This window comes from Cardiocondyla obscurior, linkage group LG01 (genome assembly GCF_019399895.1).
Source record: "Cardiocondyla obscurior isolate alpha-2009 linkage group LG01, Cobs3.1, whole genome shotgun sequence".
NCBI lineage: Eukaryota > Metazoa > Arthropoda > Insecta > Hymenoptera > Formicidae > Cardiocondyla > Cardiocondyla obscurior.
The window spans coordinates 1,383,449-1,405,708 of NC_091864.1; the positions used below are offsets into that span (position 1 = coordinate 1,383,449).

Sequence of the window (22,260 nt, forward strand, 5' to 3'; positions counted from 1 at the left end):
GAGAGTATTTTCGCGCGATAAAAAGCGACAGAAGTAATCAGCGGGTGTATAATGTTTCGAGTGTCTCATCTTGACCCGAATCTCTCGAAAAATCACGGCGCTCCCGCCGGGAAATCCATCCCTCCCCCGATCCGCGAAGCCATCGATCACACGTAAGCGTGATGGGACAAAGAGCTGCTCATAATCTGACATTGGCGTATCAGGACAGAAACGGTGGAGTGACGGCGACCAAGAGGGAAAAAAAAAAAAGTGGAAGGCACCACTATGCGCGAAAGAGCGAAGGGGGTGATGAGCGTCGGCGTGAGACAGGGTCAAGAGGGGTTTTCATTTGGCCCTGTCGTAAATAAGAATGAGTAGTTGCGCGGCAAATAAGCACGGCGGAGAGGAGCGTTAAATTCCGCCTTGTGGACCAAAATCTCCGCCGCTAAACGACCAAGATAGTTATTTACGAGATAGCGTAAGGGACGGGCTGTCCCGCGCGTGTTTCCCTCCGAAGGGCGACGTCCCCGAGCGAGCAACCGCGTCCCGACATCCGGGATGTACGAGCCAAGTCCGGCAAAACACTTTGACGGTCGATTCTCCCCGTACGTTAGGTGGAATTGCCGTAAACTTGGCGGCGTTTATACGTCGCTTGACAAATGTATCGATCGAGACGGAGGACGGGGAGAACCGACGGAAGAAGGAAAAAAAAAAAAGGAAAAAAAAAAACCAGGAGACACGAACGGAAGAGGGAGAGACGCGCGAACGAGAGGAAAGTTTTCGCAACACGTTAACCGGTTCGTTCACTGGCGCCTTCGGCGGTTCGAGGGTGGCTTCACCCCCGGAAAGCTTCGTTTTCTCGCGATAGGCACGACCGATTAAGACAGCCGTTTTATTTTAATTTATAGTAAGCAATTTTTAGTTTACGCTTTGTGTACTTTGTTATAAACCACCTTACTCCTTTGATCCTACGAGTATTTCATTACTTTGATTACTCCCCTTTTTCTCTTTCATCATTATTACATCGCAATACAATCGAGTTATTTATTAAAAATATTACGTATATTTTCTTAAGAGATTTTATCATAAAATGCGAACGGGGAAAATATTTTATAATTATATATTAAACACGTAAATAAATGTTAAAATTAATATCTAACTATCGATGTCCTTTCAAATTTCATTTTTATGTATTTTATGTGGAAAAATTGCCGAGAAATTACAGCTGTAATCTATTATAGAATTCGACATGTAGATATAAAAAGACATAGAGAGATACAATGAGATATGGCGCGACACACGAGATCCACTGTATCCATTTCAGTGAGATTTTCAAAACTGGGCTTTTTCAAGTATCATCATCAATAAAATGTTTTGTTTTTTTTTCAAAATTGGCTTTTTGACGTATAAATCGATATACAGCGGATAAAATATTTTTCAAGTTTTGCGCGGAAGTACGAAAGCCCCCTCGGCATCTCCAATAATTTATATAAACGTTCACGCATCCTTCACTCGCAAACGAAACGGACTTTACCTTTAATAATTGTAATGAAACTTTCAATGCTCCGAAAACATGGTACGCGTAATATAAAATACCGAGTTGTTTTTTTGTTTCAAATATATTTTTAAATAACTTCCTCTCATTCTAATACATACGTTCAAACATTTCGTAATAATTCCCACGTGCACTTTGTGAAGCACGCAATTGCTCCGCTGACTCAATTCATTTTGTACATTTGTGATTAATTAATTAATTAATTAATTATCGTGTATTTGAAGTATTAATCGAAACGTATCAAGGTAACCTCATGCCGCCGTAAAACGCAACAATAATCGCGCGTTAATCGCGTATACGAATTCAGCGCGGGCGTCGAGAAATTTTCCCGTATTTCACCGCGGCAAAATCTAAGACGCGGCGAGAAAGAGGCAAGCGAGGGAGGGCCGAACGCGAGCTGACAAAGAACGCAGGGTTTGCTATTCCCGTTCAGCTTTTCTTTCGTTCTTTCAGAATGAGGGTGGCACGGCTATTACTGTGCTGCGTACTTCTCGAAGACTACAGCACCAATCTCGGCGGAACGGCAATTACCAGTGACGCCATGCGCCAAGACGGCTCCTCGTCCGCGACGAATCCAACGCTATCAGGTATATACCCGTATATATACTCATCTGCATATTGCCGGCTGGGTTTTTCCCGGCGCTGCCTTCCCTCGCGCGAAGACGCGCGGAATTTCCTGTCGGCGTTAATGGCACGTGCCGTGGAATGCGCGCGAGCAAATATCCCCCGCCGTATTACCGTCGGTAAAATAAAGGACACTCGTCGCATCAAGTATCTTTTACTTTCAGCCCCTCTCCAATAAACATCAGCGAATGTACCGGAGGGTCGGCTCCCTCGTTCGACCTAACTCGCAGCAGAGATATCGCGAGATTATTCCTTATATCAGACCTCCCTCCCACCATAAATTGCGGCTGGCGTTCGACGCGAGTGTAAATTATTTCACTCGGCGTAATATAATAATTGTAATTAATTTGTGGTGTAAAAGAACAGAGTAAAACGTCAGTTTTAGATAAACAAGTAGTTGTTTCAGCGCGTTTCGCTCTTGTAAATACAGATTATTAAATTATTGTAAGCAAAATTTATATATTTGATTTATATTTAACGTTTCTATAAATTAACATTTATGTTTGCCCATACGAATTATTGCAACAAACGCCTCCACCGCATTTTAATTGATTGAAACTCTCGATAATGAAGGTAATTGAAAATCTTTTTACGCGTTAATTAATTTTTCTCAATGGCTTGTCGAGTCAAATAATTCTCTTATCACCGCTAATTCATGTAAAACAAGGTAATTTAACGGGTTTATTTTACGTAAGAATATCAAGTCCGGAGGGTATAAAAGGAGGGGGGGAGGGGAGGGGGCAGTCTATTTCCTGAAGTTAAACGCGTCGGCCATAATTTCATTTCTTCGGAATCATCAATTCGATCACGATAGAGGACTACGGTCTTTCCGCGCAGCTTTTCAATTATTTGATAAGATCGCGTGTTTCTCTGTGTCGATGATCCGGGATACTTGACCGGCAATAATCAGAGTGAAAGGAATCACTTCGCGTTTGCGTGCCGACTCGTAAATAAATGCCGTAACGTGCTTCCTACACGAGCCCCGGCATCCGCTCCGCGACGTCTGAAGGGCTTTCCACCGTAGCGCATAAAGCTTTGTGAAAAATCTGAATAATGCATTGTGAAATATTATCTATACGCGGTAGATTTATACGGCGTTGCGCCTGCGATACGTTGTCTGCCTTTATCACAGTGCTCGATAATGTTTGGCGAAGAAAGGGAGAAAAATTCCCCTCGCGCGAATCCGCGATCCGATATACGCGAAAGCGCGTGACTTAAACAGTTTAAAACGGCTTTTCGTGCGCGCGAACAAGCAAAAAGCCCCGTCGAGATCAATTTAATTTTCATCGCGGATTGTGCCCACGAAGAGTTCTTCTATTTATCCGACGGGGAGGAAAGTCTATTTTTTTTTTTTCAAAGCTCTAGTAAAATTTTACGCGAGTATCAACAGTTGGAGGAAATTACTTTCGTGCATTACTGCAAATATAATGCACGAAAATGCAGTCGCGGTTTTCACGAACAGTCGGGTAACGGCAAACAAGTTTTTCATGTATTTCCCAGAGGTTCCGCCGTTTTATTTTCAATCGCGCATCGATCGCTCAAATAATTCTTAAAAGCCGTAATCACCAGCGTAAACTCGAATACTTTTAATTTGATGAAAAATGCACAACGCGAGCTCGCAAAACCCTTAAAATATTTCGGCGAGCACGAACGGTGTCGGATATGCCGGGGTACTCGCAGAATAAACTTGACGCATGCAGATTTCACGCACGTTTATTTTTGCGGATTGTTCAGAAGTCGCGGCATGCAAGCTCGCCCGGATCACCTATATTTTTTCGCGGCTTTCGCCGCCGGAAGCGCATTAACGCCGACACGATATTTTATAAAGTTAATCGTCGGTGCATTTAAAAATACGCGAAACATCCCGCGTGTTAAAGCAAGCGTATACGATATACCCGCATCATTTCTGACCGTTATATCATATTATTATATTATAACAAAAATAGTGTAAAACTATTTATTAATTTTTCGATCGATATATATTTCCCGCAGGAAAGATTTGATCACAAAGATTTCCGGCGTATCTCCCGCGTATCTCTCAGAGTTTGATAACGATAATGCGCAATCCCTCCCTATAACGTGAAATAAAAGAAAAGTATACGGAACTTTATCAGAGTGATCGCGGGACGGGAGACGTAAACGGGAGCGGGAGAAGAATGGAGTCGCGGCGAGCGCGTCCTAGTTCGCGGGGGGATTGTCGACGTCGTCGTTGCGTCCGAAGTTGAAGTGGTTCCGGTACGGACCGGCATTGCGACCGGGTCCATGCCGGTTAGTTCGCCAAGTTTTTCCTTTGAGGATGAAAGATATTAATTAAACTGTCACAGACACGGTAGCGTGCGCGCGCGGTACCCCCGGTCCCAACTTTATTTCGCCACTTACAAGTTTACTACTTAGGCGCCGGTGGACGCGAACGAGCGGGAGGACGGCAAGTCATCCTTTTGCGAATCTAACGCGAGATATTTATGCGCACGAATAAACGGGTCACGCGAAAACCTGGCTGGCGCACGCTAAAAGATTGGCCAATTATGCGTCAGCAAACGTAAGGCCTGGCGCACGCCAGGAACAGACAAGCCCTCCTTTTCTTTTATTCTCTATTTATTAATATTTTATAATATATTCGTCTCCCGGCGGCCAGGGCGTTTCAATTTCAACCGCGTGCAATAAATGGGATGCAAATTTTCGAAATTGCGAAAGGCGCGGCGTGAAATAAAATTTTTGGAGATGGTAACGCTTCTCTAAAAAGAAGCGCCCGGTCAGGTCATCGAAATGACTGGTCAACGGGTACTTCAAAGTTCCTAGCTGTACCCTCGGTGAAATGTTCAGAGAAGAAACGTCAGTAGCCAATTATTTCTTTGTTCCGGCTTTCTTTTTATTTAACTTTACATACTTATTCAACATATTCCGACAACTGACAGGAGCTCCGTTTAACATTTCGATAGCCGATAACCGATAGATAAAACTGGAGCGCTGTGTAAAAAGATGAGAACAAAATGCGAGCTGAAGCAAAATTCGCCAATGGGAAACCTTTGTACGAATTCTGCATGGACTAAGTAAAATTTGCTTTTAAATATAGAGAAAAGTACCAGCATTGATATTTGCCAACACTTGTGTCGCGTTAATAATAATAAAGCAGAAATTAACATTCGACTCAATAGAATTAAAAATTAAGAATTAAGCGCGAAGGAATTTCGAAGCGATATAAAACGCAATAAAATACAATTCGAATTCGTTAGTTATTAAATTCTCGGTGAAAAAATGTAAAGAGAAAAAAAAAATATAATCTTTGCGAGAATCGATTAATCCCCGTGTTGTTAATATATCTCTCTTTTTGTTCTCGTATTATCAGCGCAAAAGAAGATATGTTGAATAAATAATTAGCACGAAAGAAATAATAATTTAATAATTTCTTGCACAGGAAGAATTTTTCAAGCGTATTAATTAGTGCTTCATTTAAAAGCACTCAAAGTACCTCGTATTTATCTTTCCTTCCATGTTTTATAAATTATATTATATGTTATATTATTTACGTAATGTACTTTCAAAATATACATATATATATATATATATATATATATATATATATATATATAACTTAAAAAATTAATTAAGTATTTTAATTATATTAATTACTTCGCTAAGTTAAACAAAAAGTTTGCCAGAAGCGGTTCAGAAAATATTACGACGGCGCGCGGCGATGCGTTTATAGTGAGGCGAGGCGATAAGAGCAGTCGATACATCGGATGTGTTGATTTCATTCATGCAATGATTAAGAGATAATATCATGCAAGTTGCGCAGCGTTGCTATCATTTGCTCCGGATGGTGTAACGATCTTATCTATCAAATGCCACGGAACGCGCGTGATGTCAGACTCCCGTGTGCAATATACTCGTACGTGTCTATCTGCGTAATACGTGACGTCGCAATACGTCTGCCTATTCGCGCCGTGATACGTCATTCCAGATAGTTCGTAATACGGATACATTGCAGGCAAGTAGAAACAGAGATTTGCTTTAAAAGCTTCGGATGCGATTGCTTTAACCTGTCGACGCGCAGACAAATATACACGTGTCTCCCGTTGAAATTTTGAGACGGACAAATAGGAAGTCGCGGTCGTTAATTCTGCAGCTCGAAAAAATAAAAAGTGTATGGCTAGTCTCGATCATCAGAAATATAAACGTGAACTATATGTGACTGGTAAATATATTGCGGTAGCTCTCGATTAGATCAACGTGCTCAGATGAAACTTAAAGAGACGAAACGTGTTTGAAAGTGAAATACGTGCATCCGTAGGTCACTTTTTAAATAAATTACGTGTGAAAGAAAATGTTCTTTATCGTAAAGACGTGAAAGAAGAAGGTGGAAATAACGCATAATGATAAAACAGCCGAATAACAGCTCGCTAAATAGATGATTGTCGAACGCGCTTGCAAATAACTCGACGAATAATTAATCGGGTCCATAATTAATCGCGCTTTCATCCAGAGATCGAAAATAATCCGTGATTAAAATATCGAACAAAACCGGCTTTACATTCGGAGTAAGCAAGCGGTAAAATTTCAGAAATATTGCTCCGATCGTCAGAAGCGCGATTAAGACGCGAGATTAAAGTTTCGCATTTAGCGTCACAGGTGCAACACAGACGCTATTCGCCGATAGTATTCCACGGGGAAGCCCTTTAGACGTTAAGGTATACCGTGCAACTACGGTCTGCGTGTGCATGTAACCTACATGTAAGCAATATATAATATATAAACATATATATATATATATATAATATATATATATATATATATATATGTATATATGTAGACGCGTGTCCACGGTATAGTGAGCAAAACGTGTTTCGTTACCGTAGTTAACTGCGTTTACACAACACATCCCGTACGGTTTCGACCGTCGTCTCGAAGCCGCGCGGCCACTCGCATCTGAGCACCGCTGTTAGCGCGCCGAGGAAGCTTCTATGTAACGGTAAGGACGTTGGTCCATGTATAGAACCAATTACATTTGTGATTATATAGGTTTACAGCGGCACGGGGACATATGCGATTGCGAATACACGGGGACACTTGTGCGCCTCCTCATCGAGAATTCAATTGTCGCGAACAAATTCGAGACCGACCGCGCCGTCTCCTAAAACTCCTTTGAGGATTACCACCCTTTAACCGTTTGATTTTACCGCGACAAACGCGCATTGGAACGAGGGTTAATACGGGCGATTTAGGGAGAGGATAATTCCCGCGGCGTTTTATTTTACGGCGTAATTCACTGTGTTTAGACGTGGCGCTAATTAGCGCGCTAATTAGAAACCCGCTGCCGCGCAAGGTAGGCGAGTCCTTATTAGTTATTAAAAAACAAACACCCCGAGGTGAGACGCCCGGAAGTATACTTAAAATTACGCGGGCGGGGCAAGATTTGTTGTTCGCGCCCGGAGTTTAATTTTACGGCGGACCCTCGGCTGTCGACGCCGGGTAACTCGAAAGTTATCGATGACATTGAAACAATCGCTCCTGCCGGAGCTTAACTTCGCCGGAGGAAGTGCGTAACTCCCGAGACACGCTGTATCGCAGTCAGGTAACATGAGCACGTGTTCGCACGGCATGTACTTAATATTAATATGTGCCTCGCACACCTACACGCCCGAATGAGGAATAGTTTCAAGCGGAGTTTCTCGCTCGCGCTCACGTGCCAGTAGTAATCTTCTTACGCGCCCCGGCCGGCATACGTGCCGCGAGATGGTATTAAAGGAACGGGAAAGCGTGAAGCGAATCGCGAGCGTGTAATATACACGCGGACTATTTCACATGCACGCACACGTAGGCCATTGTCCGTAGCCGAAGTTGAGAATACAATTTTGTTGCATTCCTACGCGATAAAAAACGCCGTATTTTTTTTTTCCCTATTTTTTATTTTTTATTTTTTTGCAGCCCTACGTCTTCCGCGTGCGAAATTCTCGCGCGCGAAAATATCGCCCCTGTTAATGCTGAAATATTTATTTCCCTGCTCGCGAATGACGACGCTTTGCGTTTATTGCAACAAGTTGAATCCCTTTTGTAAGGGAGACCGCTGTTCTAAATTCGCGTCCACGCGCGGCCGTAATGGGTCCTTTGTTGATAAAAACACCGGGGCAGCCTAATAACTTTTTCGCGCCCCGCGAAATGAAGCGGCTCGCGCGAGTTACGACGTCCAACGACGCCGAGCACATAATACGCGATGCTCGCGTAACACAATATGCGCCGTGTAGTTAATCTCAGGCAGTTTGCGAACTGAACTCCTAAACTACTAATACATATGTATAGCGACCCCTTGATTTTCAGTCAATTTCAAGGGGAATTTGTCTGAGAAGAATTTTGATTGGAATATCATTACACGCGGAGGGTTAAGAAATGATGTAAAGAAACTGCTTCGGCGGCTTCATCTCGGCGCGGCGGGGTGTTTATATTAATTTTCCTTATCGCGCGCTTTTGCCCTGGAGAATAATGGATTCAGTTACGTCATCCCGGCATCGCTCAACGTCGATCGCGTTTCCGCGCGAGAAACGGGAAAGAAAAGCCATCGAAACGGCTGTTCGGGGTGCTCGATCGAGCGCGCTGAACGCCTGTAAATTTCTCGTTGATTCCGGCAAACTTTTCACCGGCGTCTCAGAACGCGCTTCCGCGGCGCATTATCCGATCGACCGTGCGACGCGACGCAACGCTACGTGCATTGTGTTACGCGATCACCGTGCATCGACTTGCACGCGATCGCATCGGCGTGTATCGGTATGCGCGTTACGTTTAAGGCCACGAGCGTGCACACGTGCGTCCTTTAACAGGCGACAAACCTCCGTGTTCCGCATGTACGATCTTACTAATTTCCGGGATCGAAGTCCCGTTCCCCCCGAGGAAGGGTGGACCGAAGATGGGAATCGCGGCGAGCGAGAGATGCCAACGAGGAAAGAACGGGATAGCAAGATGGGCAGAGAGAGGAAGAACGGCTCGCACAAGCGAGGATAACGCGAATTCGATTAATTAAACTTCGGATTCGCAGCGCTTTCGCGGAAATGGAATTATCGCGGCGTAGTCAACGGCGGCAAATGCATCGGTTTGGGGGTAGCGAGCCGCTGATACCGCCATCAACCACTACCAAGTGGTGGCGTTTAAAACAGGGGTGCGACGGCGGTGTTCAGAAGATGTAAATATTCGGCAGCGAAAAATTATTCGGCTTTTATAAGCACGGAGTATTTTTTTAATCGCATCACGTGTAAGAGTGTAATACCGCGAGCTATGAAGCAGTTGACGTAACGATAATTAGCTAATGTATCTCACATATTACATTTCGTATATCACTGGACAGCCTCCGTCATATTTTATAAAATTTGCTACGCGCGCAAAAGCGCAGCGGGATCGCAGTAATAATACAAGTTCAACAAAAAGAGAAATGTCTCTCTTTTTTTTTTTTTTTTAACCTGAGAAAAACGGCTAGTTTGCCGTAGTTCTTTGTTGCAGAAAAATAATTACGCATACGAGTATCGTGTTAAAATATTTTTAGGAATGAAAGACCAAAGCCCTAAAGAAATATTATATCGAGGATATTTTGTTGTATTTTAACACATTAAATAAAAATCGTTAAATTTATTAAAAATTGTATGTAGCGTTAAAATATTTTAAATTATCAGACTTGTCATTTTCTCAAAAGGAAATATAACACGTTACTCGTTGCCAATGTTCGGATTGATGTTCTACATGCGATGAACAATTTTATAAAATGCAGATCATTCAAAAATCAGACTCACCATTACGATGCGCGGCGGCAGAGATCAGCAATGATGACGCTGTAACAGAAAAAAATAAGATATAAATTGTAGAGCGAATCAAAATGTCCACAGATAAATTTTTTTAACGTGAAAAAAGCAAAAGTATTGTATATTTGCATCGTCAATATTTAGCTATTCATTATTATTAAATTATTTCAATAATAAATTGCACAATTTTAAGATGAGATTTGACGTTTAATTAAGCGTTCGCACCGCGACGAGAAGACTGCGAGATGGCAAACCAACGCGTCAAGTCCTGTATATTTCCGAACGATGCGATGGAGGAAAGTTTCGGCAAGGATTCGAGCCGTGAGAATTTAAAATCCCGCGAATCTGGCTAAGACCGACGGTCTTTTCTCTCCCTCCACTCGACTTCGAGTGGCGTTTCAATAATCCGCTTTGGTATCGCGCCGCTTAGCGTCCGCCGAAGCGAGGAAGAGCCGAGCGGAGCGTTTATTAGGTTCTCAAGTCGAGTTCTCTCACTGCTCACTGATCGATTGCCGACATCCGCCACGAGTTGTGAGAAATACCGATTTCTCTCGCCCGTTACACGTGTATACCAAAATCACTCGGAAAATTGCCGGCGTCACGCCTTGCGATCGCCCGCGACACATTCTCGTCGGAAATATAAGAGAGTTCTGGTTATAAAATACGCGAAACGTGGAATAAAGTGCGATCGAAGCGTATGTTCTCTCGCAATGTCTCTTTGCTCGATGTGACAAAGCTATTGATATAATTCGCTTAAGTTTTATTTAATTTAATTAGATTTATTATCAACATTTTTTTTGGCTACACCTTAACGAATTTATTTTTCAAGTTTCGAAATTTTAATTTCTTTGATATTTAATTAAAAAAAAAATTTATACAGTAAATACTTAATGCTATAATAGAAATAATTATAAAATATCAATAATTAACCATAGTTTAAGTATGTAAAAGTAAGCAGCCAAGATAATGACTGACTAATAAAGTTGAAGAACTTATAAAACCTTTCAACTTAGGGAGTGATGGTTCGATAATCCGCTTATATCATCGCTTTGGTTACAAAAAAAGTTTATGAAAAGTCCACGTCTGGTGGGTGAAAATGAAATTTCTATGAGGAATGAAAATAAAGAATACTTTTGTCGAGAGATACTTAACTTAGACGCCAAATCTCATCTTAAAATTGTGCAAATTATTATTGAAATAATTTAATAATGACGAATGACTAAATATTGACAATGCAAATATACAAAATCGGTGAGAAACCGAACTGAAATAACATACAATTAAATATCGCGATAAAAAGTAACGCAATTCAAAGCAATAACTTATTTAATTTTACATAAAAATCGAGCTTTTGTATGAAAATGGAAAAATCGACAAAAAGTCAAAATATTGTTCCCATTATTTCTTTTTTTTTTTTTTTTTTTTTTTTTTCTACGGTGTCTACTGTAGGCGAAAACTTATCAAGGATCAACGGGAGAAAGAAATAGAGTTTGACAGATTTATACCGTCTAATCCGCCGCGGGTGCTGCAAACGCGATGAAAAAAAGCAACGCGAAAGAACAAGGAAGCGTATGTCACAGCTTGTTCCGCCTTTTCCCCTATGTGGCGTAGACAGCGGTGATGATAAAAATCCTTTTGCGGCCGCATAATATCATAATAACTATGTAAATCAGACCACCGTAGCAACCCACAAACAGAGATTCTGATATTCGTATGCTAAGCCTCAACCCGTTCCGCACATCGTACGGCTGCCATTCTGCTTTGACATGCACTATATCCGCTGTTACCTCGACAACGAGCCGAGCCCTCGTAAAAAAGCATTATTTAACTATCTACTCTTTCAGTATTAACGGTTGCCAGCGATGGTGACATCAAACAAATCCTCTCTTGCAAAAACGCCGGGGCGTGCGAAGAGTGCGCGTGGAGAGGTAATACGAAAATGTACGCGCGCGTCGCGTATCGAAAAATCATTTAACTTTAATAAATAATCCGGCTGCCAAACAAATTGCAGTGTAAATTAAAAAAAAAAAAAAAGATTTTATATCGCGGCGAAATGCGAGCGCGCTTAATATCTCGCAACGCGTTTCTGGCAAATGATCTCTATCGAATTACAAAAAAAAAAAAAAAAACAAGTTAAACATTTATCGGTCTTTACGACGAGTTCGTGAGAAGTTTAAAAAGCGACCTTCTCAGGATCATATTTACATTGAGAGAAGTTCGAGATAAGTAGAGAACGAAGAGCTCGGGCGAATAGGAATTTTTAAGAAAACTTGAAACAAGACGCGGACAAAAGCTTTAAAAATATCGATAAAAACGTTTTGAAGGAAACAATATTTAGTCCTGCAGAAGTCTATGACGAAAGTAACGAAATATCAGAAAACTTTATCTTGACATAAAGAATAATAATTTAATAACTTTTCATCGGTTTCCCACGTATTGTTTTACATTCTATTACACATATAAAAATTATTTTTTAATTTATTACTTTATAATTTGTACTTAATTCTTACGAGCTTCATTAATAATAAAAGTGTAGAAATTTGATGTGCATCAGAAAACGTTTTGATCGCAATGAAACTTTTACAGTCGTATAGAATTAAAAAAGAAATTTTAAGGCGATTATACATCTCCCGAGACAATCGTAATCATGTATAAACGTGCCGTTTTGATAATAAGCCGAGTGCGGCTGTGGATTTAATAAGCAGTTGTAAACGCATTATAACCGGTCGACGGTTGAATGGGATTTTAAATGTTTTAATATCGTGTATGCAGATGGTGCCTTCTTCTGTAAAGCGCGGCATTCGTTAATCGTAAGCTTCATACAATTATCTTTTGCACATCAATCATTGTGCGTTGCGTTAATACGGACATTTCGCGTTTATAATTACTCGTTACGTCGATTATCAGATAACGTAAACTCACGGTTTTATTACACTCGCAGAAAAAATATTTAAGCAATTTAAATAAGCTATTAATTTTATTTAAAAATGTTACTTACCACAACGTTGCTCTGCCGAAGCCAGATGCCTTTCCGAGGCCTCCTCCTCCTCTCAGTGGTAATGACCCTGTAACATAAAATACAAATATAAATTGTAGAAATGCTTGAAAAAAAAATTAATCATTAAAAAAAAAGTTTATCCGTGCCTCTAATTAATCTTTTAATTAAATAATTAAAAATGAAATATGATCCTTACCTCGGGGTTGATCCGACGAAGTATGATGCCTTTCCGAGGCCTCCTCCTCCTCTCAGTGGCGATGTCGAGTCGAGTCGTCCTTCCGCGCACCGGACACTCGCGACAATCGCGCCCGGGTGAATTTAATCGCGAAAGCTACATAATTAAAGAAACACTGTCAATTAAAATTTTTCGCACGGCACTACTTAGACGGAATTCCCGAAAAACGGACCGACGAACCGAGTGCGGTTCGTTCTTTTACTGATACCGGCGACGGAAACGCATACGCTTTTCTCGATCATGATCTGCAACAGAAAAAGGTTTGCTTGATTAGTATTATATTTAAGAACTATGGATCTACGCTAAGAATTATATAAGTAGTACTCTGCACGTATAAATCATACATCGCAGAAGTTAATTCACGTCCGCGATATCGTCGTTTATCAAATGTGACCTACCCTTCGATCAGCATAGAGCAACGCTGTTTACGAACTCTACGTGCAGATTACCGAGCTTCGACTACAGTATGTAGCATAGGAGAGATTAGGAAAGTCGCGTGAGCCGTGGCCGGCCGACCTTTGTTTGTATATGTTCGCTGCGTCCTCTAACATTCCAACGCGTTGTAAAACTTAATACACTGAATATTTTTTACTGTGAATATTGAGTCGAATATAATTGTGAATATTATGCCGAATATTTTAATGTAACGCAAACTTGTAACCAATAAATATATCATCATGTTCGTCAATTAGATTAATTATTATTAGCTTCCGTATAGCTACCGTCGTGGTATTTTACGCACACATTTATCCGTCCGAGCGTACAAAAAGAACTTACCACTTGCCCGGTCGAATGTCGGTGGATGGCCAAAGGCGGTGTCCTCTGCAAGACACAGCGGTTCATAGGGCTCCCGGGACGAGGCGAGACATAGGTACGCGATGATAAGCTGCGAGAGGACACGCAGAAGCCTCGACATCTTCGCCTCGAGAATCGTGGTCTCCACGTGGCCGACGTATCTTTTCGACTGCGCAGGGGATCACGTAGGCCGGAAGCGATCAGGCGATCGAGGTAGCGCTGTGATTGGTCGGCGCGCTAGGGTCCCCCGTCATACCCCCCGGACGGCCGCTGGTGCTTGCGGGTGGGACGCGGGAAGCTCGAGTAGACCGTTTTTACCTGAAATATGAATTATATGTTAAAATTAAGAAAAAAAATAATTTTTTTAACGAAATATAAAGACACGAATAATTACGTCAGTCGACATAATTATTAGATAGACGCAACATTTTGAATTCAAAGACAGAATCATATTCGCGGTGTAATTACCACATGTGGCGGGGAAATCTTACACGAGGCACGTTAATTAATCTAACGCAGATACACGCAGGAATATATTGCCTCGCATTAGCCTCTTACGGAACTTCGTGCTTTAGTTTGACTGTGGAGTATTACGAGACGCCTTCTTGTGCGAATGACACAAGATGTAACGAAGACGTCGGCTACATAATTTGTTCAAACTTTAAAATATATACGCCCGTAAATATTTTGTCAAAAGCACGGGTTTATTACACGCTTCGAGTTTGGTATTTGAGAAGTGTCTCGCGTCGCTTAAAAATGTATGCCCGCCCAAACGGAGTTGGTTGCCGGTTATCATGGAATCGAGGTTTCCGCGGCGTTTCTGTCAGACTTAACATTAATTACAGGCGAAACTGCGGCGGGCGCTGTTTTACTTTTACGACCGTCAAATATCGCGTAATCGCGCAAACATTAATAAGATCGTTCGGGTAAATTTATCGAGAGAATTGTTTATATTTTACCGCGGCAGCGCGGATACGACATTGACATAGCGATACCGAGGAATATTCGCCAAATACGCTGGAGGGTTTAATAAATGCAAGATGATACCAAAGTTTCGCGATGAAAGTTAAGCGATCTACCGGAGAACGACGCGAGGAGCGGCAACGAGCACGGAAGCGAAGAAGCGAAGCCCCGTCGTTCGCCAAGCGTGGCGGCCGAACTTTCGGTGTCGTCGCTACTTTCCTTCTTCTTTTTTTTTCTTTCTTTTTTTTTCGCAAATTAATGCTTTCGCTTGAGATAAAAATTTGCTGAGCCTCGCGCGAAAAAGAAAAAGAGAAATATTTACCCTTCCGGGCGAGCGAGAAGTTACCTCGCCCCTCTATCGTCCTCCTTATCACGGAAGTTGGCTATTCTGTCGTAATAACCAGGAACTTTGTTAAACTCTCGTTTAAGGAAAATCTCACTTTCCTGGATCTCCTCTTCGGAGCATTAATGGCCCGATTCATCCCGCCTATCCACGGCTGTCCTTATTAACTTGGCGCGATACGTACCTCGCGCGTCAACAACGATGTAATACGAGTGTTTGGGCCTCGGAGACGGAACGAGTGGTTGATGCCAGATCGGTGATCGCGGGCCGATTTAAGGAAGACGTTAGCATGCCAAGTGCGATAAAATTTGCATAAAACGCGCCGACAGACTCCGCCACTCGACCTGTACCGGCGCGTTATATCGAGATAAAGATTCAAATTTCGCATACCCCACGCCGAATTAGTAACTCCCTCGCAACGGGGATTTACGTTATACGAAGCCGTTATATAATATCTGGAAACGCATCAGAGCTTTTGGACACGGATATTTCATTAAGCAATTGACTCCATTAAGTTCTAAAAACGTAGAATTTTTTTCTGTATAAAAATATCAACAGCCACGATATAGACCGGTATTTTTTGTATAAAAAAAAAAAATTGTTAAGTGACTAATCTGTCTGCAAAATATTTTTAATTTGTCAGCGCGTCATTAAAGGCTTAATTACGTTATCGCAGAGCAGATTTCTAAAATTTTATCCATGCTTTTTATATGACTGTGCCTCGAAAAAACCAATTTCACGGGGCGATTATTTTTACTCTGTTCCTATCAATAATCTCGGCATGAATTTTCTGTTATAACACGGTAAACGGGTGAAATCAATTTTACACGGCGTGCACTCATCGCTGTTATCGTGTTGTCAATTTCTCATTCTATCGTGACTGCGAATAGTATTTCTTACCGCCCCGCTGACGTGTTAAGAACGTGTTAAGAGGATCTAAGTTTCCAGTATATTGTTGCGGATTTGCGGTCATTTAAACCTAAATCTTCTTACTCCTCAACACCCTGACAATGCGTGATGTACATACAGTCGTGAGATACGCATACAAATAAAATGTCTAAAACATTTACGCAAATTAGTTTAATTTTTTTAACCTAACCTTTATTAATTTCTAATATTTTAAAATAATAATAATAATAAAAAAAAACTCTACTGCATATTTTATTTCATGCACAAAGATTAAAGAATAGTATTCGCTTTCTACAAACTCCTTTCCCGCAGGGGTCTATCCCGAACGTCTCGATAGCGATTGATTTCAGTGCATTGCGATGCATGTTGCGTATCGTCGGAACATGCGATCGAAATAAGAGGGTCATTTGTCGAATGCCCTATCTGCAGCGCGCATCGTACCTGGAACACTTCGGTTTCTCTCGTGCGTAACAGCCCCGTCTCTATACAACTCTGTGATTTCCTATTCGAAATAACTCCCTAGCGGAAACACCGTGTAACCGTATCGACACGCAGAAACATTCCTCCCTCTTTCAGCCCGCGATCTCTCAGTCGGATCTGTACGTATCGCTGGCGGATGGTGTCTGCCGAGATCTTTGAAATGCGTCGAGCGATATTTCGTTCTGTCGGACGTCGCGGCTCCTCCTCCTCGTCGTCGTCTCCGGCAGCTGCGCGCCGATTTCGATCTTACGGCGGTCCATTTCCCTTCGCGTGCGCTCTCACTTCCCCCCCGTTTCGTTTTCGCCCGGGGCTCAAAACCCCCGTGGCAAGGCGCCCGAGATTTATGTTTTAGCGCGCGGAAAACTGAGTTAGATCGCGACGTTACTGCCGAAATCGGACGTTGCACGCGAACGAATTGGGTCCCTTTATTTGCGAATATTGCCAATCGGCCCGAATCACCCTTGGATCTCCCCCGACCCCCTCCACATTTTATTTCGAAAATTCCATTCGTGTAGCACGATGCCCCAGTATTTACGATCGATACGAAAGCTACGATAACTCGGCAAAGTTATTACACGCGCGCATACGCTACACAGATATCGCCCCCTTCTTCTTTAGCAATTTTTAACTATCGGGCAAATCGTTCGCCGAACGAAAATTTCGGGTATCACATTATTTATCGTATAATTCAAACTTTACTCGCATCACGACGTTCTTCGTTTATTTATTAGATCGATAAAATTATCGATAAAATTAATAAATCACGACAGAAAGAATATTTGTTGAATAAAATGGTACAATTATGCAGAATGGCAGGGTACAATTATCATTTGCGGTAACTTCTTTCATTTCTGTAACGTTTAAAATCGTATTCATGAAGTTTCATGAATCGCATTGACCTCTTCCTCTCCACTTTTAAATTGTGTCCCGTACCTTTCTCACTTTCCGAGCCGACTCCGTTTCCATTATTCCGAAAACGCCGATCCTATCGAAAGCGAGTAATTCCGCGAAAATGTTATAACAATTGTTGAGATTTACTAGGTAACTTTCGCAGTTATTTATTATATTACGCCACAGGGGTTTTTTACCCCCGTGAAAAAAAAAATGCACCCAATTTGACGGATTTATTGTTCGATTGGGATACGTAATGCCCGCATTTATCACGGGCGCAATATTGTTTGGTTTAACATCGTCGTATACGCCCGAATTCTCTCAGATTCTTTACAGCGTCTCGATATGGTACAGCCATTTATTTTGATATCAAGTTTCTCACCCCGGAGGCTTCCCGCAGAGAAACTGCTGCAGAAACGACGCAGCCGTTCTATCGCGTTCGAATCTCGATTGCTTAAAGCCGCTAACGTAGTTACGTATTTTACGGCGCGGAAGGAAATAACAGCGTCGCGTCAGTCTCATGCTTTACTTTTACTACTGACCGCCACGATTTTTATTCACCGCCGCACTCGCGACGCCGTACAAACGCTCGTGACCGCGGGAGGAAAAAAAAAAAAAAAAATGCAAAATTAGAAAAAACAAACATTTTAAAAACCACTTAGCGCAATTTGCGACATTATTTATCTTTACAATTAAATATAATATAATTTCTCCTTGACCTCGCGAGATTTTTAAGTTCTTTTAACAAACGGCAGTTTAAAATGAAAACGATAACAACTTCGGACGCGACTATGAAACCTGACACCTGATTTTTGACGTTTAGTTATTCGATTGCTGCACAGGGTTTTCGCGATTCCATCGCGCTGCACGTTCCATCAAACTTTTGCTTGAAAATTTGAAACGATTTTTTGATATTTCAAATAGTTTCGATATTCTCCCATTACAGTTATTCGTGTCTAAAAAAATTGTATCTCGGATTGCACATGGTAAATGTAAACATTTTCCAGGAAAATGCAGTACACCGACAGGTTAACATATTTCTGCAACAACCATCCTTTACGTGAAATCGAATATTTGAAGGAGTTCTTTCCCTCGAGCTAAAAATTCATATTTCGATTGCATCGCGTTCCGAGCGATCTTTAAAAAAATATCGAGCTCTAAAAATGTATACGCCCCGCTTCTTGCGGCCCGTAGTTCTCTAGAAAGTGACCACGCAAAAATAATTTGGCTCGTCTCGTAAACTGATCGAAACCGCGGCAAAACAACGACTGGGAGGATCGGTTTCTCGGACGAGAGGCAGGCGCCTTTTATTTTTCACACGATTATCGGCGCGGGCCGTCAAGGGTCAAAAGCGAAAGCCGATCCCCGCTCTTCGATTGGCATTCCGGGGTCCACGGAAGCGAGAGTAGCTCTCGAGTGCCGAGGCGCGGATGCCAAGTGCCGTAACTTGTACCGCGCGGAGATTGAATTATTTTTCTCCCGGAATAATTTCGCCATAAAATAAGGCCGTTACGAGTGTGCATGCGCTGCCACACGTACAACCGTGCACACGCCTGCCGCTCGCGGCATCATCCCTCTCGAGAGAAGCAAAATCTCTCCAGTTCCTCTCCCTGTCTCCCGGCCTCCTTGCCCATGCGCCCGTCTCTTATCCTCGTAGACGAGGCCACTCGAAGCGAGTAACGTCGCTATTTTCCCCCGCGTCTCCTTATATTACATTCTAGATGCGGCCGCGGGGACGACGGCGCTGGGAGCTGAAAATTCCGTTCCTCTCCTGTTTCTGTCGGTGAATATCTTATCATAATACCGTCCGGATGTACCGCTTCCTCGCGATCAGACCACGCGAACTAGCGCCGATACTTCCGAGACGACTCCGCGATCCGCTCGTCCGGCATCGTCGTGCGAGAAACGTTCAAGTTTTGACATACCTCCCCCCCCTCGGAGGATATCACACGTTTTCGGAGTGGCCGGCGCAGTTTGCGGCCGTGACTTCTTCCGCCCGATGTAACCGCGGATGCTGCGCGCCCCATGCACCGGTACAGAAGCATGACTCGGCGATGAGGCGGTATTTGCAAACTTTGACTTCGCGCATGTTTCAATATTGCGCCACGTGCCGTACTCGCGATGCAGCTGAATGCAGCTCGCTTAAACTTCTCGTCCTACCCCCTCCCCCTTCGTTTTTCTCGCCTTCTCTTCCGCATCACCGGCGCAACGCGGCAAAAGACAGAGAGAGAAAGAGAGAGAAAAAGAGAGCCTCGAGTTTCTTGCTTATAAAAGTGTGCTGCGCCGCGTAATATTTTCCGCTTCGATCTGCGCTTTTTCCTTTTCCCGGGCGTTCACGCCGGCCCGCAGAGCGAAAAGAATCGCCGGTACTTTCGTAAAATAAAGCCGGCGCATTGTTCTCGAGAGCGAGCGGAATGAATCAAGAGGAACGCGAATCTGGACTCTTTTATTGTAGGAAAATTGGACAACTCGGGAGATCAATTACGTAATTTTCTTCTAGAAGTGAAGGGATGATAAGCGCGAATCTCCACGCGAATTTGCCGAGATTCGCGTAAGTTCTTTCGACGTTAAGCAATGAGATCCCGTCGCGGCCGAAAGAGAAAGGGGGGGAACAAGTTCACTAACAATTATATAATTACCCGGCAGGTGTGACGGCTGAACTTCTCAGATCTTAACGGCGTAATCGGAAATTAAGGGACGCTTTTACAACGCGTAACGCGCGCGTAAACTTTCGGCACGGCACTTGATAAACGTGTAATTTCTCCCGTTATCTTAACGTTCAGGTTTCCGTGCAATATGCGTTATAAACTACAGCAATGTTCGAACGCTCTGCACGAGGAATTTGCATTAAATACATACATAAGCGCGCGCGCGTACGTATTTGAGCTTATTGTAAGCTGTGGTATATTCACGAGAGCCACGAACGAGGTATTCACAATATATTTTAGATTAACGCCATTGTGATGAAGAATACATCAACGCCTCTCTCATAGTTGGCGTTTTGATGAATATTCATTATTATATTCCTCATTTATATCAGTCTTGTAACGCGTCCCCCTGCGATTCTTATGCATAGGAACAACTCGGCGGCGCGCGGCACCATCTACGTCAACAAGCTGCAATTTGGGGCTTGACAGGAAATTAAAACTATACCTCACCGTTCGAGATACGGTATTATATGCGTCAACAAGCCGTTAATCGCCGCTATTGCGCCGTCACGTGCGCTTTAACGAGAGCCAACGAATCATGAACATCGAACGCGCACCGCGTCCGCCTCGAGTGGCATAAAATATTTGTCAAAGCAACGCGCGCGCTAAGCTCCACATAAAATAACGATTTATCGGTCAGAGATGGGAGGAATGGGGAGGGGGGGAGAGGGGGACAAGAGGGCGACAGGAGAGCCGAATATTTATAACATTATTTCACCGTTGCGGAAATGGAAAGTTGAATGAACGATATTAGTTTCATAATCTCGCTGTGACGTGATATATCGGTTTGCGCACGACGTATCGCCGAGGCCGCCAATAACGCATTGCGATATATTTATTTTAATCATCGCGAGATGTAATTGCGAAACGCGTTCGAGTTTCACGTATACACACAATAAGCACGGCAATTGCAATTTCGATATTCGTAATGCGAAGCCCCACAAAAAAAAACCTGAATATTTCGCGGATATTTTATTTCCTCCGGCATCCCTTTCTGTTTTTTTTATTTTTTATTTTTTTTTTTTTTTGCTGAGAAAATTCAAAAACCGTTTGTAAAACTGTATAGTTACGTCGACAATTTCCGCGCCCTCGAACGCCGCGGCTGACTATGGGCAACCATTAGAAGCTTTATGTGTTTTTAATTACCCCACTTGAGGGAGCTCGTCCCCAATCGTTGTTTTAAGTCGTCCATTGTGCCACGGTTATAAATTATTTAAGTTTACGCGCAGCCTAGCCACCTGAATTATAATCGTACCCGGGAGGAAATGGTCCTCTCGGGAACACTGATTGATCTATAAAGGTGTTTAATCTATCGTAGTTAAACCATTACTATATTCCGCTTACTTTACGGCCAACTTAATTCAGTATTCAGCGAACAAACAACAGTAACCTCGCAGTGCCTCGCGGTATCATTTTTAACGCTTACTGCTTAATTCCACGGCTTTTAATAATTGTTAAACTTGACGTTTTATTATCAGGTAACATGATAACAAAACTGTTCTGTATCCGTCAGAAGAAAACCATCAAAACTACAATTACTTTTCCGAAAGCGCTTCGCGTAATTTAACTTTTCTCTAACCAACTTGTCTTCCAAATATAAATGCCCGCGTTTCCTTCTCTCTTACAGACTTTTATCTAAAAAGGTCTATCGACTGGAATTTTATAAGGTATCGCGTTGCTTGCGCAAGGGTTTCAGCGTGCCCGAGCTTAATTAGAAACATAACGCGAAGCTTCTTTTGGTTCGCAGATGTGCCGAGCTTCTCCGAGCCGATCGGCAACGTGACCGCCGCCATTGGCAAGGAGGTCGCTCTTTCCTGTACCATCAGGAAAGTGGGAAATTACAAGGTAAGCAGCCGGCGAATTCTTGCAAGAAACGCGGACGCGGCGGCGTGTAGAGCTCTGGTACAACTCGCGGCGTAGCAAGCACCGAGCGCTAATTAGCTGACTTGGAAACGCATAAGCGCGCGTTGTTAGAGCGATAACGGAATCTGAAATTCGG

General features: G+C 42.7%; 1 protein-coding gene across 2 annotated transcripts in view; it reads left to right on the plus strand.

Annotated features, from left to right (window-relative positions):
* LOC139108133 (lachesin) overlaps nucleotides 1-22,260 on the plus strand; it is a 49,662-nt gene that overhangs the window by 4,942 nt on the left and 22,460 nt on the right. The window contains exons 2-3 of one of the 2 annotated variants that reach the window (XM_070666208.1): nucleotides 1,988-2,121; nucleotides 22,009-22,106. In XM_070666208.1, the coding sequence (XP_070522309.1) occupies nucleotides 1,989-2,121; nucleotides 22,009-22,106 (231 nt within the window). In that variant the 5' untranslated portion in view covers nucleotide 1,988. Of the gene's footprint in view, nucleotides 1-283; nucleotides 2,122-22,008; nucleotides 22,107-22,260 lie in introns of those variants that run through there. The other variant, XM_070666215.1, reaches the window with a different exon arrangement.